General features: G+C 34.7%; 1 protein-coding gene and 1 pseudogene across 1 annotated transcript; one reads left to right on the top strand and one right to left on the bottom strand.

Moving 5' to 3' along the window:
- Positions 1 to 17359: 17359 nt before the first annotated feature.
- On the top strand, positions 17360 to 17881 carry LOC120204479 (homeobox-leucine zipper protein HAT4-like). Its single transcript, XM_039204560.1, has 2 exons — positions 17360 to 17512; positions 17609 to 17881. The coding sequence occupies exons 1-2, from the start codon at positions 17360 to 17362 to the stop codon at positions 17879 to 17881; spliced, it is 426 nt and encodes a 141-aa protein (XP_039060491.1).
- A 135-nt stretch (positions 17882 to 18016) lies between these two features.
- On the bottom strand, positions 18017 to 19006 carry LOC120204478 (annotated as a pseudogene).
- Between the last annotated feature and the right edge of the window lie 4490 nt (positions 19007 to 23496).

Below are 23496 nucleotides of genomic sequence, written 5' to 3'. Positions count from 1 at the left end.
ATCACACGTTAAGTCGTCGACTTAGTGAGGCAATACTGAGTAAAATAAAACATTTAGAAATAACTTCTTATTCATCCTATAGAAAACATTGCATGCTGAAATCAAAATACATTTCATGAAAATAGCGTATACTTTTTACACATTGCTCAATTTATATCACTTTGTTTTAATAGCCCAATGCATATCATTGAGAACACAAGGTATCTGAGTACATTGAGGTTGTGCACTATAATTGCAGTCACCACAGCTCATATAATTTTCACCGATGTGCCACATAGAACATGCACCGAAGTGCCACATAGATTTGTCCCGAAGGACTGCGTAGAATTTATCCTGAAGGACCACGTAGAAATTAGTCCCGAAGTACCGCGTAGAACCTTCGCCTCTTAGCATGCCAACTATACCTCTAATTCTCATACATATACTTTGGGCTTTAACCATATAATTATTTCACACTTCATTATTCAAGGTATCCTTTATTCACGTAGAACACATTCATATAAAGCATCTTCACATAGAACACATTCATGTAAATCATTTTCACATAGAACACATTCACATATTAATGAAATCAAAACAGTACTTTGTAAATACAATTTATATAAAACATCATAAAAGTATTGCATAAAATAAAATAAGTAAAACTATTTTTGATTGAAAACCTTTGAGGTAGGCTTATCGCAAGTCGTCCTCATATCTAATATAAAACAATAAATTGCACTCATATATTCCTCATGTAAGTCCTAAACGAAATACTTTTTCTTTCGTTCAATCTCGTACTATGTCGATTCTTTCGGTATGCTTTTGATCCAAATATACACATCAATATGTCCAAGGTCAATACCAAATTTCTATTGACGAATAATCAATTAACACTTACATAAACGAAATGAAACTCCAAATTTAACATTTCAAACTAAATAGTATAGTACCATTCCTACAGTACCGTTCCTACAGTACCGATACTTCTCTTCTATGGTACCGATACCCACTTCAGTATCGATATCATTTTGGAATTTAGAATTTCATATCTACTTCCAGTATTGATACCTTGCCCTTGACATCGATACCTTCACATCAGTATCGAAATGGATCATCCAATTCACGTCATTTCTTTCAATTTAACCTTATTGTATCGGTATTGTACTTCTAGTACCGATACCCCTACCCAGATTTCTCTTATTTCAATTCGAATTTTTCTCCAAACTCACAAAAATCTCATGCCATTAACTCTATGTATGCCTTTAAACTCCTTATCACTTACCCCAACTAACTTATATTCAATAATCTCCTTTTAACATCTAAATTTCTCCATATAACACATAAAACTAAAAATCATACCAATTAATCAACCATGTTCTCAATCATTTCTAAGACTTCAAATTCTTATTTACACATTTGACAAGTCAAATATGCTTTTAAAATCCAATTAATAACCAAATTTCATCCATTTACTTAAAAACCCACTTTACTAATTCATCCTTAATTCACTAACTCTTAGGTGGCGTATGGTTTGCTGGAATGTTTATGAGGGAATTGGAATTTGTGAAGGAATTGGAATCTGAATCTGAAACATGTTTGGTTGGCAGGAAATTGAATTGGAATCCAATTCTATATTCTATTTGGTTCGCAGACATGTCAGATGAATTTGATTTCATTAATATAAAATGACAAAATTGCCCTTCTTGTTGTTTTGCTTAATTTTAGTTTGTTTTATAACTTACATGTAGCAATATATTATAAAAAATTTAAAAATATTAAAATTTCATTTTATTGATTGATTATTCATTTCAATAAATTATAAAAATCATACCAATTAGGGATGGCCAGAGGTCGGTTGGGTCGGATTTTTGGTCCACCCGACCTGAGAACAAGGGAACCTCCACCCGAGACCCGAACCGAACAAAATAAAGTTTCACCCCACCTGACCTGACCCGACCCGAATATATGAATATGAAGCCAGAACCGACCCGAAATAATAAAAATATTTATTTTTATTCAATAAAAACAGTGACTTAATTGAAAAAAACTATATATAGAGGGGTATTATTATAATTATTCCTAAATATATAAGGTAAAATTATATATATTTTTTCGGGTCAGGTCGGGTATTTTTCACCCTAAACCCAAACTCGACCCAAATATCACACTTAAAAAAACAAGACCCGAATATAACATTTAAAAAAACCTGACCCAACCCGAATATCAAACTTAAAAAAACCCGACCCGACCCAAACACTAACCCAAAATTTTTTAAAAATGTCCGACCCGACCCGAAAACTTTTAAAAAAACTGACCCGAATATCAAACTTTAAAAAACCTGACCCGACCGAACCTGAATTTTATTTAAAAAAAATTAGACCCGATCCCGAATTTTTTTTAAAAAAAATCTGACCCGAATATCAAACTTTAAAAAACCTGACCCGACCGAACCTGAATTTTATTTAAAAAAAATTAGACCCGATCCCGAATTTTTAAAAAAAAAATCTGACCCGAATACCAAAAGATTGATGAGGGTAGTATGGTCAAATTCCACATTCCCTCCTCCAAAGGATTTCAATTCCATCATGTTATGGATGGAATTTACTTTCCCTCCCTTGATGGAATTGGATTCCAATTCCTCCTTTGAAAACTTGAACCAAACATAGGAAAGTGGTGGAATTGGATTCTAATTCCCCCTAATTCCAAGGGATTCCAACGAACTAAACGCCACCTTAGTTTCTATTCATCTTAAAGCTTTCATTAAGCTTCTATACCACTCAAGATTTTAAACCAACCCAAATATTAAAGAAATAACCAACTTAAAAGTAACTCACCTTAAAATAGAGGTTTTACCGTGGGAGAAAAGAAGATAACCAAAGTTCCACATTTTTCCTTTCCTTATCTCTCTTTTTCCCACATGCTTAATTATCATTTAAAATGAATTTTAAATTCATTTTCAACTAAAAGACCATAATGACCTTCTATTCTTCAATCTTTGAAAACAAGTCCTAAACAAATATTCTTAAAATTAGTCTTTAAACTTTTCATTTTATTCAAATTTAACCACCAAATTTTATATTCTTACACTTTAGTCACTGATCCGATGTTCGGGGTATTACAATTCTCCCCCTTAAGAAATTCATCTTCGGATTTTCACTGTACAAAGAGATGATGAAATTGTCTTCTCATGTCCTCTTCACGTTCCTATGTCGCCTCTTCTACTTTGTGATTTCTCCAAAGAACTTTAACTAACGGAATCGTCTTGTTCAATAGTTGCTTGACTTCATGTGCTAAAATTTGTATTGGTTCTTCTTCCTAGGTAAGGTCAGATTGAACTTCTATTTCTTCGATGTTATATTGTAAGAAGGATCTGATCGATATCTTCTTAGCATCGAAACATGAAAGATATTGTGAATCTTTTCCATTTCTGGCGACAATGCTAACTGATATGCTACTGGTCTCACTCTCTTTATAATTTCATATGGTCCAATGAATCTAGGACTGAGCTTTCCTTTTCGACCAAACCGAATAACTTTCTTCCAATGAGAGTCTTTCAAAAATACATTATCTCCTACCTGATACTCAATCTCCTTTCTTTTCAAATCCGCGTAGGACTTTTGCCTATCTGTTGCCACTTTAATATTATAATGGATCATCTAGACTGTTACTTATACTTTTTAATCAAATCATGGCCCAATACATTCCTATCTTTCAATTCAAACTAATTTAATGGTGTTTGACATTTTCTTCTATATAAAGCTTCATAGGGTGTCATCTTAATACTCAATTGATAACTATTATTATAAGCAAACTCTGCAAGCGACATATACTTTTCCCACGATCCATGAAAATCAATCACACAATCCCTTAAATATCTTCCAGAAATGAATCATCCATTTCGATTGACCATCTGTCTGTGGGTGAAAAGTTGTGCTAAAGTTCAATCGGGTATCCAATGCTCCATGTAAATATTTCAAAAACTTCGAAGTGAACCTTAGATCTCTGTCAGATACTATTGAAACTGGCACTCCATGTAGTTGAACTATCTCCTTGATGTATAGTTCAGCATACTTTTCCATTAAATAATCAGTTTGGACAGGAATGAAATGTGTTGTCTTTGTAAGTCTATGGACAATTACCCAAATTGAATCATTTTTATTCGATGTCAAAGGTAATCCCATTACGAAATCTATCGAAACTATTTCCCATTTACATTGAGGAATGAAGATTGGTTGTAAAAGTCTTGAAGACACTTGATGTTCAGCTTTCACTTGTTGGTAGGTTAGACACTTTGCAACAAACTCTGTAATAGCTCTTTTCATTCCTGCCCACCAGTATCGCCCTTTTAAGTCTTGATACATCTTGTTTCCTCATGGATTCATAGTAAACGGACTACAATGCACTTCAGAAAGTACATCTCTCTTCAAGTTTTCATCATTTGGAACATAAACTCGGTTTCTATAATATAAACATCCATCTAACTTTACTTCAAAGTCTTTGATTTCACCTTTTTCCACTTGTACTAATCATGTTAAACACTTATCATCTCTTCTTTGAGATTCTTTAACCACTCCAAAAATAGTGGTTTTAGCTTTATTTCAGCTATTAGAGCACCATTATCATTTAACGCAATTTAGGTGTCTAACATACGTAAAGCTGCAAAAGTCTTTCGGCTAAGTGCATCAGCTACAATGTTAGCTTTACCAGGGTAATAATCTATGATAGTATCATAGTCTTTAACTAGCTCCATTAATCTCCTTTGTCTCAGGTTAAGCTCCTTTTAAGTCAGTAAATACTTTAAACTTTTTTTATATGTGTAAATATAACAACGCTCACCATATAAATAGTGGCGCCAAATCTTTAGTGGAAACACCACCGTTGCTAACTCAAGATCATGTGTCGATAATTCTTCTCATGTGGCTTAAGCTGTCTCGAAGCATAGACTACTACTTTTCCATCTTGCATTAGAACACATCCCAGACCATTATGGGAAACGTCACTATAAATTGTATAGTCCTTTCTCGATTCTAGTTGTACTAGTACTGGAGCTTCCGTTAGCACCTTCTTTAAGGATTCAAAACTCTTTTGACATTTATTCGTCCAAATGAATGGCACATGTTTCTTTAACAACTTGGTTAATGGGGAATAAATCATTGAAAAGTCCTTAACAAACCTTTGATAATATCTAGCCAATCCCAAGAAACTCCGTACTTCAGAAACATTTCTTGGAACTTCCCACTCTAGAATAGCCTTAATCTTTTGAGGATCCACCCAAATCTCCTTTGTTGATACTACATGTCCAAGGAATGTCACTTCCGATAACCAAAATTCACAATTAGATAATTTAGCATAAAGTTCTTATCTCGAAGTGTTTGAAGAATCACTCGAAGATGAGTATCATGCTCCTCATTTTTCTTTGAATACACTAAGATTTCATCAATGAAGACAACAACAAATTGATCAACATATGGTTGAAATACCCTATTCATGAGGTCTATAAATTATGCAGGTGCATTGGTTAATCCCAACGACATTACCATAAACTCATAATGGCCATATCGAGTCCTAAAAGTCGCTTTTGGAATGTCCTTTTCTTGTATCATAAATTGCTGATAGCCAGAGCGTACATCAATCTTGGAGAACAATGAAGCTCCCTTGAGTTGATCAAATAAATCGTTGATTCTTGGAAGATGATACTTATTCTTCATAGTCACTTTATTGAGTTGTCGATAATCAATGCATAGATACGTCAAACATATTTTTTCTTTACAAATATCACTGGTCCACCCCAAGGTGACACACTAGGTCTGATGAATCCCTTATTCAATAGCTCTTGCAACTGAGCCTTTAATTCACTCAGTTCCTTTGGGGCCATTCCGTAAGAAATTATTCCCGGTATAACCTCAATTTGAAAACCACCTATCTATCTGGAGGTAATCCTAGTAGCTCAGCTGGAAATACGTCTGAAATTCTTGGACCGTCAGAATATCCTCAAATATCATCTCTTTGGCTCGAGTATCAATCACATTTGTGATGAAAGCTTGATATCCTTGCAATAATATTTTCTTAGCCGATATTATCGATATCACATTAGTTAATGGATTAAATCTTTTGCTGACCACTATTGCTTATGATCCATCAAGAACTCTCAAAACTACTCTTTTCAATCGACATTCTACATTTGCATGGTATCGATACAACCAATCTATTCCCAAAATAACTTCGAACTCATCAAAGGGTAATTCCATCAAATTAGCAAGGAATTCAATTCTCTGAATCCTTATGGGACACCCTCAACAAAACTGATTCACCAAAGTACTATGCCCTAACGGGTTAGTCACGATCACATCATTACTTTTAGCTTCTAATTGGATTTTCAATTCTCTCACCAATTTACTATTAATATAAGAATAAGTTGATATCGGGTCAATCAATACCAAAAAAGGTTTATCAACTAACTAGAAAGTACCTGCAATGATCTCTGGATCATCGCAATCTTCAATAGTCTTAAGGTTGTACACCGTGCATTCGAATGCATTTCAGGTTGAGTGGCTGACTCAGATTGATTTCTTTCTTTGCCTCGTCCTCTACCTCTCTGATGAGAGGTATAGTATTAGATCTCTCATACGGTGCACTCTCTGGTTATTAATGGGCAATCCTGGATAAAATGCATTGTATCCCCACATCTAAAACATGCTCCATAGACCATTCGACATACACCACTATAAGTTTTACCACAATGCTGACATTGACTTGGCCTTCCAGTGCCTGATCCAGTAGATTGAGTCAGCTTAAATCTGACAGGATTTGATCCTCTACCTGAATGCAGTTGTTTTAAATCTAGATTGAGGTCAAAAACTCGAACCTCGACCTTTCTTTGATTGTGATGCACTCGACGAGGCATCTTCTCTCTTGGTCAACTGGGTCTTTTGTTCCCCAAATCTTTCATTCTGAGCTCGCTCAAGGCTTTAGCTCGATTCACCACCTTTTGAAATGTATAAAGATTCAGCACTAACACAACTCCTTCAATCTGAGGCATAAACCCTCTACGAACCAATCACATGAGTCTTTTTCCGTAGGGACCAATTCAACTGCAAATATGCTCAACTTATTAAACTCACACTCATACTCATATACAGTGTGATTCCCTTGCTTCAAATTCATGAATTCTTATTTCATTTGTTCTTGAATTATTTCATAAAGAACAGCCATATAACTTGGTCCCTGAGAGCTCTCATCTTGATGATAGTCCATCATATACGCGCTTAACCTCGTAGCAATGAGACTACTCCATCTAACTTCTCTATTTTAGAACAATGGATAACCTCAAGCATAATCTTCACGTCATTTAGCCAAAGGTCCGAAGAAACGAGACCTTCCTCAGCTTCTCCTCTAAACTCATATTCTCTTAAAATTTTAAGCTCCTTTGCCACATTGATCTTAGAGCTGAGGGAGTAGATAGTTGGAAACGTGTTAGAATAGTGTCCAACGTCCTGAAAAAGACTCTCTGATCTTGCACAGGCACTCTTTGAGGCACATGCTCTTCACCTTGCCTAACTGGGGCAGTGAATTACTACTTCCTTCATTTTCATCTCCTGCTTCACTTCGGGAGCCCTCGTAGTCTGACATCTATTAAGTTATAATCACTAACCCTATTAGCAAGGACAACATATTAATTACCCAATCAGATCCGAAATTTTTAACATTTTGTTAGCATGTACACTTTTTAAAACACAATTTGCTTCGTTTCAAACTTAAACCCAGTTAAACCTTAACTCTAATACCAATAAATGTAACACCCAACTCGTACTCGACTCGGATATGAATCCGAGGTGTCATATTGACTTTTCAAAAATTTGACTCTCTAAAAATTCATTGAAATTTAAAACTTTTATTTTACTTTTAGTGATGAACCCTTATACAACCACTTATATTGAAAATTCATAATCACAATGAAAATAAATACTTAATATATTTTTATAAACTTAAAAAGGTATAATTACAATCTGGATCAGAGCTTACAATTTAAAACTTTATGATACATGCCAACAAAATTTCAAAATAACAAGAAACCTACATTTCAAATTGTTCTGATCTGATCTTCTACTTGTGTATGTTGTCCTCTTCTAGCTTTAACCCTCGGATCTCTTTGAACCTACATGTGAAACAATCACACGCTAAGTCGTTGACTTAGTGAGGCAATAATGAGTATAATAAAATATTTAGAAACACTTGCTTATTCATATTATAGAAAACGTTGCATACTGAAATCAAGATACATTTCATGAAAATAACGTATACTTTTTACATATTGTTCAATTTATATCACTTTGATTTAATAGCCCAATACATATCATTGAGAGCTTAAGGTATCTAAGTACATTGAGGTTGTGCACTATAATTGCAATCACCACAACTCATATAATTTGTACCGAAGTGTCACATAGATTTATCTCGAAAGACCGCGTAGAATTTGTCCCGAAGAACCACGTAGAAATTTGTCCCGAAGGACCACGTAGAAATTTGTCCCGAAGGACCGCGTATTACCCTCGACTCTTGCCATGCTAACTATGCCTCAAATTCTCATACATATACTTTGGGCTTTAACCGTATAATTATTTCACACTTCATTATTCAAGATATCCTTTATCCACGTAGAACACATTCATATAAAACATCTTCACATAAAACACATTCACGTAAAGCATTTTTACATAGAACACATTCACATATTAATAAAATCAAAATAGTACTTTGTAAATACAATTTATATAAAACATCATAAAAATAATGCATAAAATAAAATAAATAAAATTATTTTCGATCCAAATCCTTTGAGGTTGGCTTATCGCAAGTCGTTCTCATATCTAATATAAAATAATAAATTTGCACTCACATTTGCCTCACGTAAGTCATAAACAGAAATCATTTTTCTATCATTCAATCCCGTACTGTGTCGATTCTTTCGGTATGCTTTCGATCCAAATCTACACATCAATATGTCCAAGATCAATACCAAATTTCTATTAATGAATAATCAATTAACACTTACATAAACAAAATGAAACTCCTAGTTTAACATTTCAGATTGAATAGTATTGGTACCCTTCCTACAATACTGATACTTCTCTTCTATGGTATCGATACCCACTTCAGTATCAATACCATTTTGGAATTCTGGAATTTCATCTCTACTTATAGTATCGATACCTTACCCTTGGTATCGGTACCTCCACATCAGTATCGATACTACTTAAATAAGTATCGATGCGGTTCATACTATTTCTTTCAATTTAACCTTATAGTATCGGTATTGTTCTTCTAGTACTTATACCCCTACCCAGATTTCTTGATACATGCACCAGAGTCCAGAATACATGCTTTGGACTAATGTTTCTACTCGAACCTATTAGAAGAACAAAGTCTCGAAGATTCAAAACATATCTATTCGGTAAGAATAATGTGAATGAATCATTAAACGATTCTAATGTTGCTCCCTTTAATGTTTCAATTCGAGGTCGAATCTTTTTGAAGAAAGAGAGGATGATACATGCATCACAAGGCTCACATCAAAGGAAGAAGTAATAACTCTTCCAATGATCCACTCGTCCAAGCATTGGAAAAGAAGACCATAACAATAGCAGACTTGAGACGACTTTTTGAATGGGATCTGATCTTATTTGGTCAACATGTCTTCTGGACATAAAACTGTCTGTCTCTTATATTTTCAACGGTTCTTGAATCACATAAATCCGATATCGGGAACTCAAGATATGACCATTTTACTGAAGATGGTGCATGCAGGAAATCCTATATGGGATTAATACGTTATTTTGTAAATATTACGAATTTTCAATATTTATATTGATTATTTGTAATATAATTTAATATAGGATGATTAATTATCTTTTAGGATCAGATTTATTATTTTATTAGGAATTAAGGTTGGGTTAAAACAATATTTTTAGTTATTATTATTTTATTAGGAATTAGAGTTAAAACATGTTTAATTTATTATTATTTTATTCTTTAGTTATTTAGGACCTTTAGAATTCAGCCCCTATATAAAGGAGGCTTCATTCAACTTTGTAATTAAGATTTCTTTGATCAATAATACAACGAGATTTTGTTTTTGCAAGTGCTGATTGCCTTGTGCCTTCGAAACTTCTTCTCCTGGAGTTCTTTCAAGTTCTTGTGAGGGAGATTAATCTTCACACTCCAATTTGCCTTTTCATCACGACTAGGAGGGTTGGTTAGAGCCATTTATCGTGTTTGCCTTTTTATTGCGACTAGGAGGGCTCGATAGGACACTTATCCATCTATTATCCACAAATCCATTCGCACCAATAATCATCTTTACCGTTCACCTTAATAAGGGAGATCTTCTGATTTCTTTATTATCTTATTTCATCTTCCGTTTATTTATCTTTTCTTTATTATATTCTAATCTTATTGCCTTGATTCCAGCACATAAAAGAAACCCTAAAGAATCCTAACTGCTGCCGCCACCTTCCCCTATTCATCCCCTTGTTCTTCATCGAGTCTAGAGATTTCTAGGTTTGATTCTTCAACAAGAGCAACGTTCTTCAACATGCATCACAAGGCTCACATCAAAGGAAGAAGTAATAACTCTTCCAAATGATCCACTCGTCCAAGCATTGGAAAAGAAGACCAGAACAATAGCAGACTTGAGATGACATTTTGAATGGGATCCTGATCTTATTTGGTCAACATGTCTTCTGGACATAAAACCGTCTGTCTCTTATCTTTTCAAAGGTTCTTGAATCGCATCAATCCAATATCGGGAACTAAGATATGACCATTTTACTGAAGATGGTGCTTGCAGGAAATCCTATACGGGATTAATACGTTATTTTGTAAATATTACGAATTTTAAATATTTATATTAATTATTTGTAATATAATTTAATATAGGATGATTAATTATCAATTGGTATCAGATTTGGGCTGATTCTTGGAAAGAAACAAGCAATCTTGCTTGTTCTTGCACATAAAACCGTCAAGGTACCCCAACGGAGCTAGTTCACAAAAGATTCAGCGTTTCAGGTTCTTTTTATTTAATTTTAATTTAGATTTAAATCCTTCTTGTTAGTTTGCTATTTTTTTTCAAAAAAACAAAAAAATGCAAAAAATAAAGGCAAAAAAACAATAAAAAAAAGCTAAAATTTCAAAAAATTGCAAAAGAAGGTATTTAGGGGATTTTATCCATATATCATATTCATCTAAGATTAATCCCCAGTCAAAATTTCACCCCAATCGGAGTTCATTGGAGCCTTCAAATACATCATTCAAGTTTCATCGGCAGATTCGTTTAGAATATTGTCGAATTTCTTGAAAATTTTACAGGAGGAATTTCGTGGTGAAAATTTCCAGATTAAAAATTAATATATTTAGGATCATTCATACAAAAAATCAGAATATTTTGAGATCAACAACACCTTCGAACAAAGCAATCAATAAAAACAGATTGTTTGAGGACTCACCGTTCAATAGAGTCTACTGGATACTACTGAAGATATTTGGTTCTGAAATTTTACAGGTGGTTTCTTGACATCAAAAGACATTCAAGAATTTTTCCATAATTCTTTGACACCGGTAACCCCCTCAAAAACGTTGCTCAAATTGATCCAGCGTTTTCCAGGTTTCTGGGTTGGTTCTTTTTTTTCTTTGACTCTTAGTGTTTTAGGTTCTTTTATTTTTCCTTGTTATTGCTCTTTTGCATTATCTAACACATTATCTTCATTATGTTAGTAGGACTAAAGAGTTTGCATACTTCTTCCTTCTTTGCATTCTCGTTCTCTTGGAGTCTAACCCTTGTTTGGCCTCTTAGAACTTTTAGTTTTTTCTTATCGCCTTTGCTAGTAATCAAACTCCGATACGAACTGTGAAAGACTACTTGGTAAAGTGAGTTTTAAAGAGTACAAGATCGGCTTACTTGCCTCTCGTTGTGTTACTTTCTTGGAGTGACTTGTGAGGTTTCTTGCTTTGTTGAATTTATTTTATTTTTATTCTACTTTAAAATTTTCTTTTGAGTGTTATGATTTCAGGATGGGCGACAATAACAACAAGACACTTACGGCTATCTTAGCCACACTTTCCCGACTCACGTCTCAAGTTGAAAGATTTGATGAAACCGTGAGAAAATGACAAGAACCACAACTGGATCTACCAAACCAAAATCCAAGACCAAACAATGTTGAACTTTTGGTACCCAGGTGAGAACAACCACGTTTACAAGCACCCGAACTCTTTGCAAAACCAAAGTTCACGATCCCGTCTTTCAAAGGAGACAACGATCCAGACAGGTACATCGATTGGGAAGGAAAAGTTGATCTCATGTTCGTATACCATGATTGCCCCCAAGCTAAACAAGTTCACCTTTATCACCATGCAATTCGAAGGATATGCTCGAACATGGTGGATGCAAACAAGGAAAAAGATCCAGAACTTCCAAATTCCAACAATCACTTCTTGGACCGACCTCAAACAAACCATGAGGAAGCGATTCCTACCGACACATTATACACGAGAAGTTAAACTACGACTACACCAACTTCGACAAGGTAGAAGTTCAGTTGAAGACTACTACAAGGAGATGCAGTCCTTACTCAATAGGGCTAACATAACCGAAAAAGAAGAGGTAACCGTGTCAAGATTCGTCGTCGGCTTAAACTCAAACATCACTGATCTTCTTGATCTCCATGAGTACGAAAACCTCGAAGATACACTAAAGAAAGCAATGACAATCGAGACACAAGTACAAAGGAGATTCCGATTCAGAGAATATTACCAAGGTATTTCATCCTCTTACCAAGGTAATCCTTCAAATCCTTCCTCATCTTCTACTCCATCTTCTCTGAAAAAGCCAAGAGATGACAAACCTGACAAGGAGAAAGAACGACCAGCAAAGAATGACACACTTCCAACCCCTAAAGATCAAATGATAATTTGTGAGGAGGTAGAGAAAGTAAAAAAAGAAAAAGCTAAGAAAGAGGCAAAAGAAAAAGAGGTCACTAGTTTCAAAAACCAAAAGAATAATGACCCATGGGAGGTGAGTGAACCTAATTGTGAGAAGAAAAGAGTGACTCAAAATCTATGTGTGAGCACAAAAGAATTGAGAGAGAACCTTCTTTACAAACAACCTTCCATCCTTGTTCACTTTAGGGAATCAATTGTTTCAATTTCTAACATTAACAAGGATTTTCCTAGTGTGTTTTCATCTTTGTTATAGGATTTTCGAGAAGTGTTAGGTGATCCACCTAATGAATTACCACTGAAAAGAGGAAAAAAACACCAAACCAATCTAATTCAAGGTTGCATCATACCTCGTCAAACATACAATCTCGAAGAAACCAAAGAGTTAGATTTGTTACAAAAAGGCTACATCCAGGAAAGCCTTAGTCGTGACGCCATCTTAATGACGAAACATGACTTGAACAACTCCACATGCTTTATAGTTCATGCACAGAGAATCCATGTAAATGATGAGAAAGTAAAAGTAACACGAGACTGGACCACACCATCTTCCATCGCCAAGAGTTGTCGAATAGTGCTAGGTGACCCTCCTGACGGATTATCACCTGAAAGCCCTAATCACTATGCCATATCAATTAAGAGTCACGATTTACGGGAGTCCAAAGACCGAGGTAAGCAAAACACAATAGACGATGCACTACCACGAAGGTATACTCTTACCTATCAAACACATACTACTATTCCGAGAATTGAACATATCAAAGATGTATATCACAATAACTCGGATATTTCTGATAATTCTACCCATACTTTTAAAAGTGCTTCTAATGAGCTTTATCTTGTATATGAGTTTCCTTTCCAACTAAACAAGTTTTACAGTCCACAAATCTCCTCCCGAGAATTATTAATTCATGAACCACACTTAGGAGACTTAAGGGATTACTTTAACAAACCAGTTGACATGGTTTTAAACACTCATTCTCGCCACACAAGAATAAAACCATGGAGAAATTATCTAAAGCAATCATACAGAAAGCCAACAGAGGTCGACGCCATGTTGAATTTCAACCAAAACATCATATTACAAGACTTTATGCAAAAGAGGATTTCAATACTACAAGAAATCAGTTCCTATAAATAAGAAACCTCGACTAAAACGCATAAAGACATATCACATTGATCCTGGTAAATGTTTCACAAGTTTTCCGTTCAACACATCTAATTATCTTTCTTTTGGATTTTCATATTCGAGGACGAATCCTTTTGAGGAGTGGGGGAATGATACATGCACCAGAGTCCAGAATACATGCTTATTTGTACTAATGTTTCTACTCAAACCTATTAGAAGAACAAAGTCTCGAAGATTCAAAGCATATCTATTCGGTAAGAATAATGTGAATGAATCATTAAACGATTCTAATGTTGCTCCCTTTAATGTTTCAGATTCGAGTTTGAATCTTTTTGAATAAAGGGAGGATGATACATGCATCACAAGGCTCACATCAAAGGAAGAAGTAATAACTCTTCCAAATGATCCACTCGTCCAAGCATTGGAAAAGAAGACCAGAACAATAGCAGACTTGAGACGACTTTTGGAATGGGATCCTGATCTTATTTGGTCAACATTTCTTCTGGACATAAAACCTTCTATCTCTTATCTTTTCAATGGTTCTTGAATCTCATCAATCCGATATCGGGAACTCAAGATATGACCATTTTACTGAAGATGGTGCATGCAGGAAATCCTATACGGGATTACGAATTTTCAATATTTATATTGATTATTTGTAATATAATTTAATATAGGATGATTAATTATCTTTTAGGATCAGATTTATTATTTTATTAGGAATTAAGGTTGGGTTAAAACAATATTTTTAGTTATTATTATTTTATTAGGAATTAGAGTTAAAACATGTTTAGTTTATTATTATTTTATTCTTTAGTTATTTAGGACCTTTAGAATTCAGCCCCTATATAAAGGAGGCTTCATTCAACTTTGTAATTAAGATTTCTTTGATCAATAATACAACGAGAGTTTGTTTTTGCAAGTACTGATTGTCTTGTGCCTTCGAAGCTTCTTCTCCTGAAGTTCTTTCAAGTTCTTGAGAGGGAGATTAATCTTCACACTCCAATTTGCCTTTTCATCACGACTAGGAGGGTTGGTTAGAGCCATTTATCGTGTTTGTCTTTTCATTGCGACTAGGAGGGCTCGATAGGACACTTATCCATCTATTATCCACAAATCCATTCGCACCATCAATCATCTTTACCGTTCACCTTCATAAGGGAGATCTTCTGATTTCTTTATTATCTTATTTCATCTTCCGTTTATTTATCTTTTGTTTATTTTATTCTATTCTTATTGCCTTGATTCCAACACATAAAAGAAACCCTAAAGAATCCTAGATGTTGCCGCCACCTTCCCCTATTCATCCCCTTTGTTCTTCATCGAGTCTAGAGCTTTCTAGGTTTGATTCTTCAACAAGAGCAACGTTCATCAATCCGCCACCGCTTCCCTATCATTTCTCTTATTTCATTTCAATTTTTTCTCCAAACTCACCTAAATCTCATACCATTAACTCTATGTATGCCTTTAAACTCCTTATCACTTACCCCAACTAACTTATATCCAATAATCTCCTTTTAACATCCAAATTTCTCCATATAACACTTAAAACTAAAAATCGTACCAATTAGTCAAACATGTTCTCAAACGTTTCTAAGACTTCAAATTTCTTTTACACCTTTGACAAGTCAAATATGCTTTTAAAATTCAATTAATAACCAAATTCATTCATTCACTTAAAAACCCATTTTACTAGTTCACCCTTAATTCACCAACTCTTAGTTTCTATTTATCTTAAAGCTTTCCATTAGCTTCTATACCACTCAAGGCTTTAAAATCAACCCAAAAATTAATGAAATAACCAACTTAAAAGTAACTTACCTTAAAATGGAGGTTTTACGGTGAAGAAGATAATCAAAGTTTCAGATTTTTCCTTTCCTTATCTCTCTTTTTCCCACATGGTTAAATATCCTTTAAAAATAAATTTTAAATTCATTTCCTGCTAAAAGACCATAATGCCCTTCCATTCTTCAATCTTTGATAACAAGTACTAGACAAAATTTCTCAAAATCGGTCCTTAAACTTTTCAATTTATTCAAATTTAACCTCCAAATTTTAAATTCTTACACTTAGTCACTGACCCGATGTTTAGGGTATTACAGGGATCATTCAATGCATGAAGAAAAATAATGAAAAAATATATAGTGCAAACTTATCATACAAAATAATTTCATAACTTGTCGAGTTATTTAGCTTTACCTGGTTACTTATGTCCACAAGCGAAACCCCAAAGAAATAACTACGAGACAACATATATTGATTTTTGAGAGGAAGTGCATGCAACTACTTTAGGTTATATCGCATACAACGTAATATCGTAATAATTCAACTAGATCAAAACTAAGTTATGAATATTGGTCTATCAAGAAAACAAAGAAAAATGAATTCCAACAGTTCTAGTTTAGAAAATGCCAGGTCAACTAGATATCAAGATATAAACTGATATTTGCTGGCAGAGTCTCTCATGCAACACAGATTACACAGGATTCTAGGTCAAACTAAGAGTAAGAACTACACACGTGAAAATGCACCTGAGCATGTGTGAAACAAAGTTTATGGCTAACAGTAAACAGCAACACCATATTTTTGGGTACAATTTATAATTGGGGAATGCAGGAAGGTATGCTCGGGATTGGGCAACTGGAAAATCAAGGCAATTGTTACTATATTTAAAACCACTCAATCAAGTGCAAAATCACAAAGCTTTATAACAACCCATTTACATTAAGTGCAGATCAAGCACTCAAATACACAGCATCATGAGTCATGACCAAGTGGAAAAAAATCAAGGCATGCAATTGCTACCTATGTGCACTGATACGGATACGGGGATGGGAAACAATAATTTTAAAATTATAGGGTATGGGGACGACAAGGGTACGTCATATAAAATAATTTTAAAATTATAAATAGATGTAAAAAATTATAAATAAAATCAAATATCAAGACTCAAACCACAATATTTAATTTAGAACAATAAAATCCATAAACAAATCACAATATTAAAATGTCAAATCTCAATATTTAAACCACGGCCATGATTGAGATAATTGGCCTCCCCCATCAGAACAACTCACCATTAAACTTCCATTTTTTTCATTAATTATCATTACTTTATTATTATCATTTATTATTATATAATCTTCAATCCACCACTCCCATTAAACTCCCCAACCCCAAACTCTCTCTCATCTTTGTTCACACCACAAAAATTAAAAGTTGTGTTTAGCTCGAGAGAAAATATTAAGGATGATGGGGAAAGAAAGTATGGGTTTGAGTCTGAGTTTGAGTTTCCCTCACAGTCATCACCTAAATCTAACCCCTTCTTCTGCTAATACTTGTTATTCTCCTTCTGGTGTTCCCTTCAAAAACCCTCATGGAACGATGTCGTCTCTCCTCCTCCAGGTATGCTTTAGCGTGACAGTTTTCCCATGCAAAAGCCTCTATATCTGCAACTTTTTATATGAAAAAAAGTATGGTGTGCTTGCATGCAGATCCTAGCTCTGGATATTTTTGACCACCGAGGCTAGAACGTTTCTTAGAGGAATCGACGTGAACCGGTTACCGTCAACAGTCGACTGTGAAGAAGAAGCCGGAGTTTCATCTCCGAACAACACGATATCGAGTGTGAGAAAAAGGAACGAAAGAGAATCGAATGGAGGCATCAGTGATGATGAAGATGGCGACACTTCAAGAAAAAAGCGAGTGCTAGTCACATGTCGTCCCCGAAACGTCCTCAGCCAGCACCGAAACGTCCCCGTATCATTCGGCTAGACCCTGCCACCGTGGAACGTCCCCGATAATTACCCCAACCATCCCCGCACCGTCCCTGTCCCAGAGACGTTTAGGGTACTTGAAACGTCCTTCCTCTGCCGTCCCATACAACAGAGATTGCTACTAGCCTACAACTCAAATACCACTGCCCCCTCCACGATACATGCTTACACTCATACTATGTTTGGAAAGGCCTCTATCGTTCAAGCTTGACATATTCCACATACCCCCATTATTCAAATAGTTTCTAGCAGATGAAATACTTTCCAGGAAAACATCGGGAAACAAAAAAGTAACTTCTAGGTTCTACTGTTTACACTAATTTCTTACATCAACCGTTATCTATGAACTGAGATTTGGAAAAAGGTTAAATAAATGAGCAAACCTCAGTAACACTTTCGGATTGTCGACGGACTGGATTATCTTCAGTCATGAACATGTCCATTTCTGAAGACCATAAAGATATCCAGGCACGTTTTTATAATTGTCCATCACTAAACAACAAACAAACAAAACAGTAACTTTTAGTCTTAACTTCATATGAACCGCACTCAAAGCAGCTTGTGATAATTTCATAACTCAAATAACGAACAACCATCAAAGCTCCATCTAGAACTAAAAATATCACCGAAAAATACATGGATTAATCAAATCATTCCAATATATTAATCTTTCATGTTCCATGTTTATGACAGTAAAAATATAAAAAGAAACTCCAACCAGCATTTGCTTTATTCTTTAAACTGAAAGTAAAATAAAAAACATTGTTCCCAAATCAAAAACCCTTTCCAAAAGAAACGCATAACAATATTATGTTCTTAGCTTTAAAAAATCTGGAAAAAAAAAAAAAAACTAACATCAATCTTTAAGATTTTTTTCTCTGAATTGGTTGGATTGACTTATCAAAGGGAGATTTGTAGCATTTCTGAGCAGTGGACTTTCGAGAACAGGGCTTCGTCGACAATAAGAGCTTGGTGCCGGTGAAGAAAGACGATTTAGAGGCTCCGATAATGAGACCCATCGCTTCTGGGTTTGGCGCTGTTAACGATAAGAGCTGCGAGGCCGCCATGAGAGAGGAGATGCGTCTGCTTCAAGCAAGCAAACTGTCGATGCTAAACAGAGAATGAAGTTACGTAGTATCCTGACCTTCCCCGAACAAAGGCATGGTAACTGACAAAACAACACCCACACGGCCGGTGGAGGTGACCCCGACGGTGCATCAACCATCCTGACCTTCCCCACACGAGCGCTGATCTCGTAGTATCCACAAATGGCCGATTACACATGGTTGTAGCGGCGTTTGATAGAGCAAAGCTCGCGGTTTCAACACAAACAGCCCCCAACACCGGAAGCGACGATGTGGCTGCGACGGAACCTTAAACCGATGACCGGTGACCTTGCTTACCCTTGGAGACGAACGTCGGCAACAATGAAGGTGAGTGGGGAGTTTACTGCTAGGGTTTGAAACAAAATAATAAAGAAGAAAAGGCGTCGCACAATTTTAAAAGTCGGGGACGGAAGATTTTGATATCAAAATAAAATTGGTATAAGGTAAGCCATCAAATTTTCTAGGGTTTTGCAAAAATAGAGACTCAAAAGCGCGGCAAAAAGCCGCTATATAAATCTTATTGTGGCATTTGTATAAAAAACACTACTAAAGAAATAGTCTATAACGGTGTTTTTATAAAACGCCGCTATATATAGAGCTTTGCGGCACTTGCGGCGCTTGTATAAAAAACGCTACTAAAGTAATTGTCTGTAGCGGCTTTCCTTAAAAAAACAACGCTATATATAAACGTTATTGCGGTGTTTAGTAAAAACGCCACTAAATTAATAGTCTATAGCAGCGTTTTGTTTAAAAGTGCGGTTGATGTTACAATTTTGCAGCGTTTGGTACAGAAACGACGCTATAAACCTGTTTTGTGGTGTAGACACCCATTTTCGTCCGGGATTATTATATTATATTATATTATATTATATTATATTATATTATATTATATTATATTATATTATTTATTCTATTTATTATTCTATTTATTTATTTATTTATTTATTTATTCTATTATATTATATTATATTATTATATCTATTTATTTATTCTATTTATATATTATATTATATTATATTATATTATATTATATTATATTATATTATATATTTATTATATTATATTATATTATATTATATTATATTATATTATATTATATTCTATTCTATTCTATTCTATTCTATTCTATTCTATTCTATTCTATTCTATTCTATTCTATTCTATTCTATTCTATTCTATTCTATTCTATTCTATTATATAGTATATATAGGGTATTATATAGTATATATATAATATGGTATGTTATGTATTATAATATTATATTATCTATATATATTCTTTATTATAGTATATAGTATTATTTATATATTATTATTATATATTTATTACATTATTCTATATATGTTATATATTATTTACTTATTTATTTCATGTCCAAATTAAAGATAAAGTCCAAGTCCAATCGGTCCAAAGTGAAGCCCAACTGAGCAAGTAGGCCTGACCCAGCAAGCAAGCCCGGTTAGGGAAGGCCTGATCCAATCCAATAAGCTCATCTGCCTAACCCAACAGAGATTTCATGAACCTTAAAATAGCAATAGCACTTCAAGCCTAGAGGCCAGCCAACGCATAACAGTCGGTGAAGGAAACGGTGCATGTTAAATCGAAGTTAATCATAACAAAATCGGGAACAAATATTTCTAGTGATCCTCGGCAAACATGAGCAACAACTCGAGTAAAATGGGGACGAGGGAAACATTCCCCATTATGATTAAAAACAACTCTGTCGGGGGGCTATATAAATACCATAAAGAGAAACCGAATAGCACAAGGCAATACACAACAAAAAATGCAATCGAAACAAAAAAAATGAAGCATCACACAAGGGAAAAAGCATTCAAAAATATCAAAGATTCGGTTTTGACTGCGTGGAGGAAAGAACGGTTGCGAAAACCAAAGGTCGCCAGAAAACGAGAGGCTCGTCAGAAAAAGGTAACCCAGACTTTGTTTTTGGATCTACGCTAATGGGTTTTTTTAGGGCATTTGGACCTCAGTTTTGGGTTCGGATGTTAAGAGGAAGCTTTGGGTAGGATTTTAGGTTCCCAGCCACCGGAGGCAGCGATCGAGCGACGGTCCGGGAGGCAATGCCTCGTCGGGGAATGGTCAGTTTTCGGTCGGCGTGGGGAGAGTCTAAGAGAAAGTTGAGAGAGAGAGAGGTTTTTATTTTGGAAGAATGGTTAAAATGATTTTTTTCATGATTTTCGGGCTATTTATAGGGAGGGCCTTTGTGTAATTACTAAATAGTTAAATTATTTATACAGTCCCTATAGTTTTGATGCGCAATTTATTTTGGTCACCTGTTGTAATTTTGCCCTTGAATTTTGAATTAATTCAATTTAATCTATGAATATATTTCTTATATTTTGCAAATTAACCCCATAACTTTTTATTTTTCCTTGCAGCTTTCATTTAGCATCAATTTAACCCCTAATTTTAAATTCTTTTCAATTTAATCCTCCTTAATTTTTGTTTTTTTTAATTTAATACATGGATTTTTTATTTTATTTTATTTTATCTGTTTAACATTAATTTTACTTTGTTTTAAGCAATTTTAAATTGGTCAACGGTAAGTAATTCAGATCAAATTTTTAAATTTTAATTTCAATGGTAATTTTCACAATTAATACAATCGGGAAATCAAATTGGTACAGAAAGGGCAGTGCAAGGGTGCTAATCCTTCCTTGATTGTAATCAACTCCCAAATCCGACTAATTTCTGGTAAATCCTAGATCAAATAAATGGTAAGTTATGGTATCCAATCAACAAAATTAAAATGATCGGTGGTGACTTCATCACATCAAATTAAGTCGAAACCCGATTTCGGATCCACCGAAGAGCGGTTACGACAGCTTGGCGACTCCACTGGGGACAGGTAAGAGAGTTAGGCCAAAATTTATATAAGGTTGTCTTCCTAAGCAAAATTGTAAGTTTGGATTATAATTTATCTTTTTGATCCTTGTTATTTACCTTTGATTATTATTTTTCAAATAAATAGTTGTATTGATAGTTTTCTAATGATTTCAGTTTTTTTTAAATCATTTATCTCAAGTCATATTCTCGGTTTAAATGGAGGTGAAAGTTAAGCCTTCGTGGGAATTTATTTTTCGTATAAGCCTAGCAATTAACCTTCGGGATTCATATACCTTATGCCTTCGTGTGAATTTATTCTCTGTACAGGCATAAGGAATGTATCCTCTCGAGTTTAACTCGGTCCACATTAGCCTGTGATGGCTTAGGACTGAGGGTATGGCAGGCCCAAGGGGTATTAGCAAGGAGAACTCAGGTACCTCTTTTATATCCAAACCGTGATGCTGCAAGGAATTAGAGCCCACCCCAAAACTTCATTCAAAACTTGGGATGCTTGATTTATTTCCTACTTTATTTTTAATGTTCAAAGCATACGAATTAGAAGTACATGCAGTTAGGATTTGTTCAAGAAAATAACATGCGAGATATAGATCATGTTTGGGTAGGAACAAAAAGCATGTGGGGTAGGAATTTCTGTTTTCATTATTATTCTGATTATTATTTTTATTTTACTAATTTTTTTCCTTTCATTTTTTGTTTTATTTTCTTTTTATCATTTTCATCATTTAAAAGAGATGTTGATCCGCAAAGTGATCGTTAAAACTCAAATAATTTGTATTAATGGAAAAAGGGGTTATAATTCAAGAGATAAAAATTATAGAAGTACGACTATGGTCATAAAAGACTCAGAAGGAAAAATAGATAGCCTGCAAGATAACTATGTGTCAGACCTGGCTGGCTACGCTTCCATCAGCCTCAAACAGAATTATACTCAAGAGTTGTATAACATTTGGGACAGTTGGAAAAAAGACATGAAACAGAGGTTTTGCCAGTGATACTGTGATATTGCACACTTGCTCTATGTCAAGATACGAACCTCTAATTCGAGCCTTAGTGTAATTTTGGATTCTAGGATATAGTTGCTTTACATTCAACCAATAAGATGGTGCCCAAAATTGAAGAATACACTACCCTTTTACATTATAAGGGAATCATAATGGGTCGAGTCTTCATCAAATACATCAAAAGTCAACATTTCAAGAATGGGTTGGCAAAGGATCCAGGGGTTGATGAAAAGTGGGTAACTGACCGGATTCAACACAAGCGTAAAGGAGAAGGAAATAATTGGGCTCACATCAAGCAACTAATGAAGAATCATCCTGAGGAATGGAAGGTGATTGATCTCTTCACACTGGGTATCTATGGCTGATTATCTTTCCTAAAACCCTGGGATACATTGAAGCAGCTGTGGTGGAATTATTCGAACAACTGCCTAAGCGACCAACAATCCTAGCTGAGACCTTTCATTCATTAAATCACTGTAGAAAGACTGGTGGAGGACATTTTATAAGATGCACACAGTTGCTTCAGGTTTGAATCCATAGTCATTTTTCGAAAACTGATGGGATTTCTTACTACCAATTCAGTACGACATACTTACAAAAAAAATGATGAGAAGGTGTTCCAAAGTACAAATGGGCCA

Source organism: Hibiscus syriacus, unplaced genomic scaffold, assembly GCF_006381635.1.
Source record: "Hibiscus syriacus cultivar Baekdansim isolate YM2019G1 unplaced genomic scaffold, ASM638163v2 tig00010968_pilon, whole genome shotgun sequence".
Taxonomy (NCBI): Eukaryota; Viridiplantae; Streptophyta; class Magnoliopsida; order Malvales; family Malvaceae; genus Hibiscus; species Hibiscus syriacus.
The sequence above is the reverse complement of the archived record's forward strand: the minus strand, read 5'-3'. Positions and strand labels throughout refer to the sequence as shown.

Coding starts and splice junctions, on each gene's coding strand:
- LOC120204479 (XM_039204560.1), top strand. CDS start 17,360: ATGGGGAAAGAAAGTATGGGTTTGAGTCTGAGTTTGAGTTTCCCTCAC. Junction 17,513..17,608: donor TGTCGTCTCTCCTCCTCCAG/GTATGCTTTAGC, acceptor TGCAGATCCTAG/CTCTGGATATTTTTGACCAC.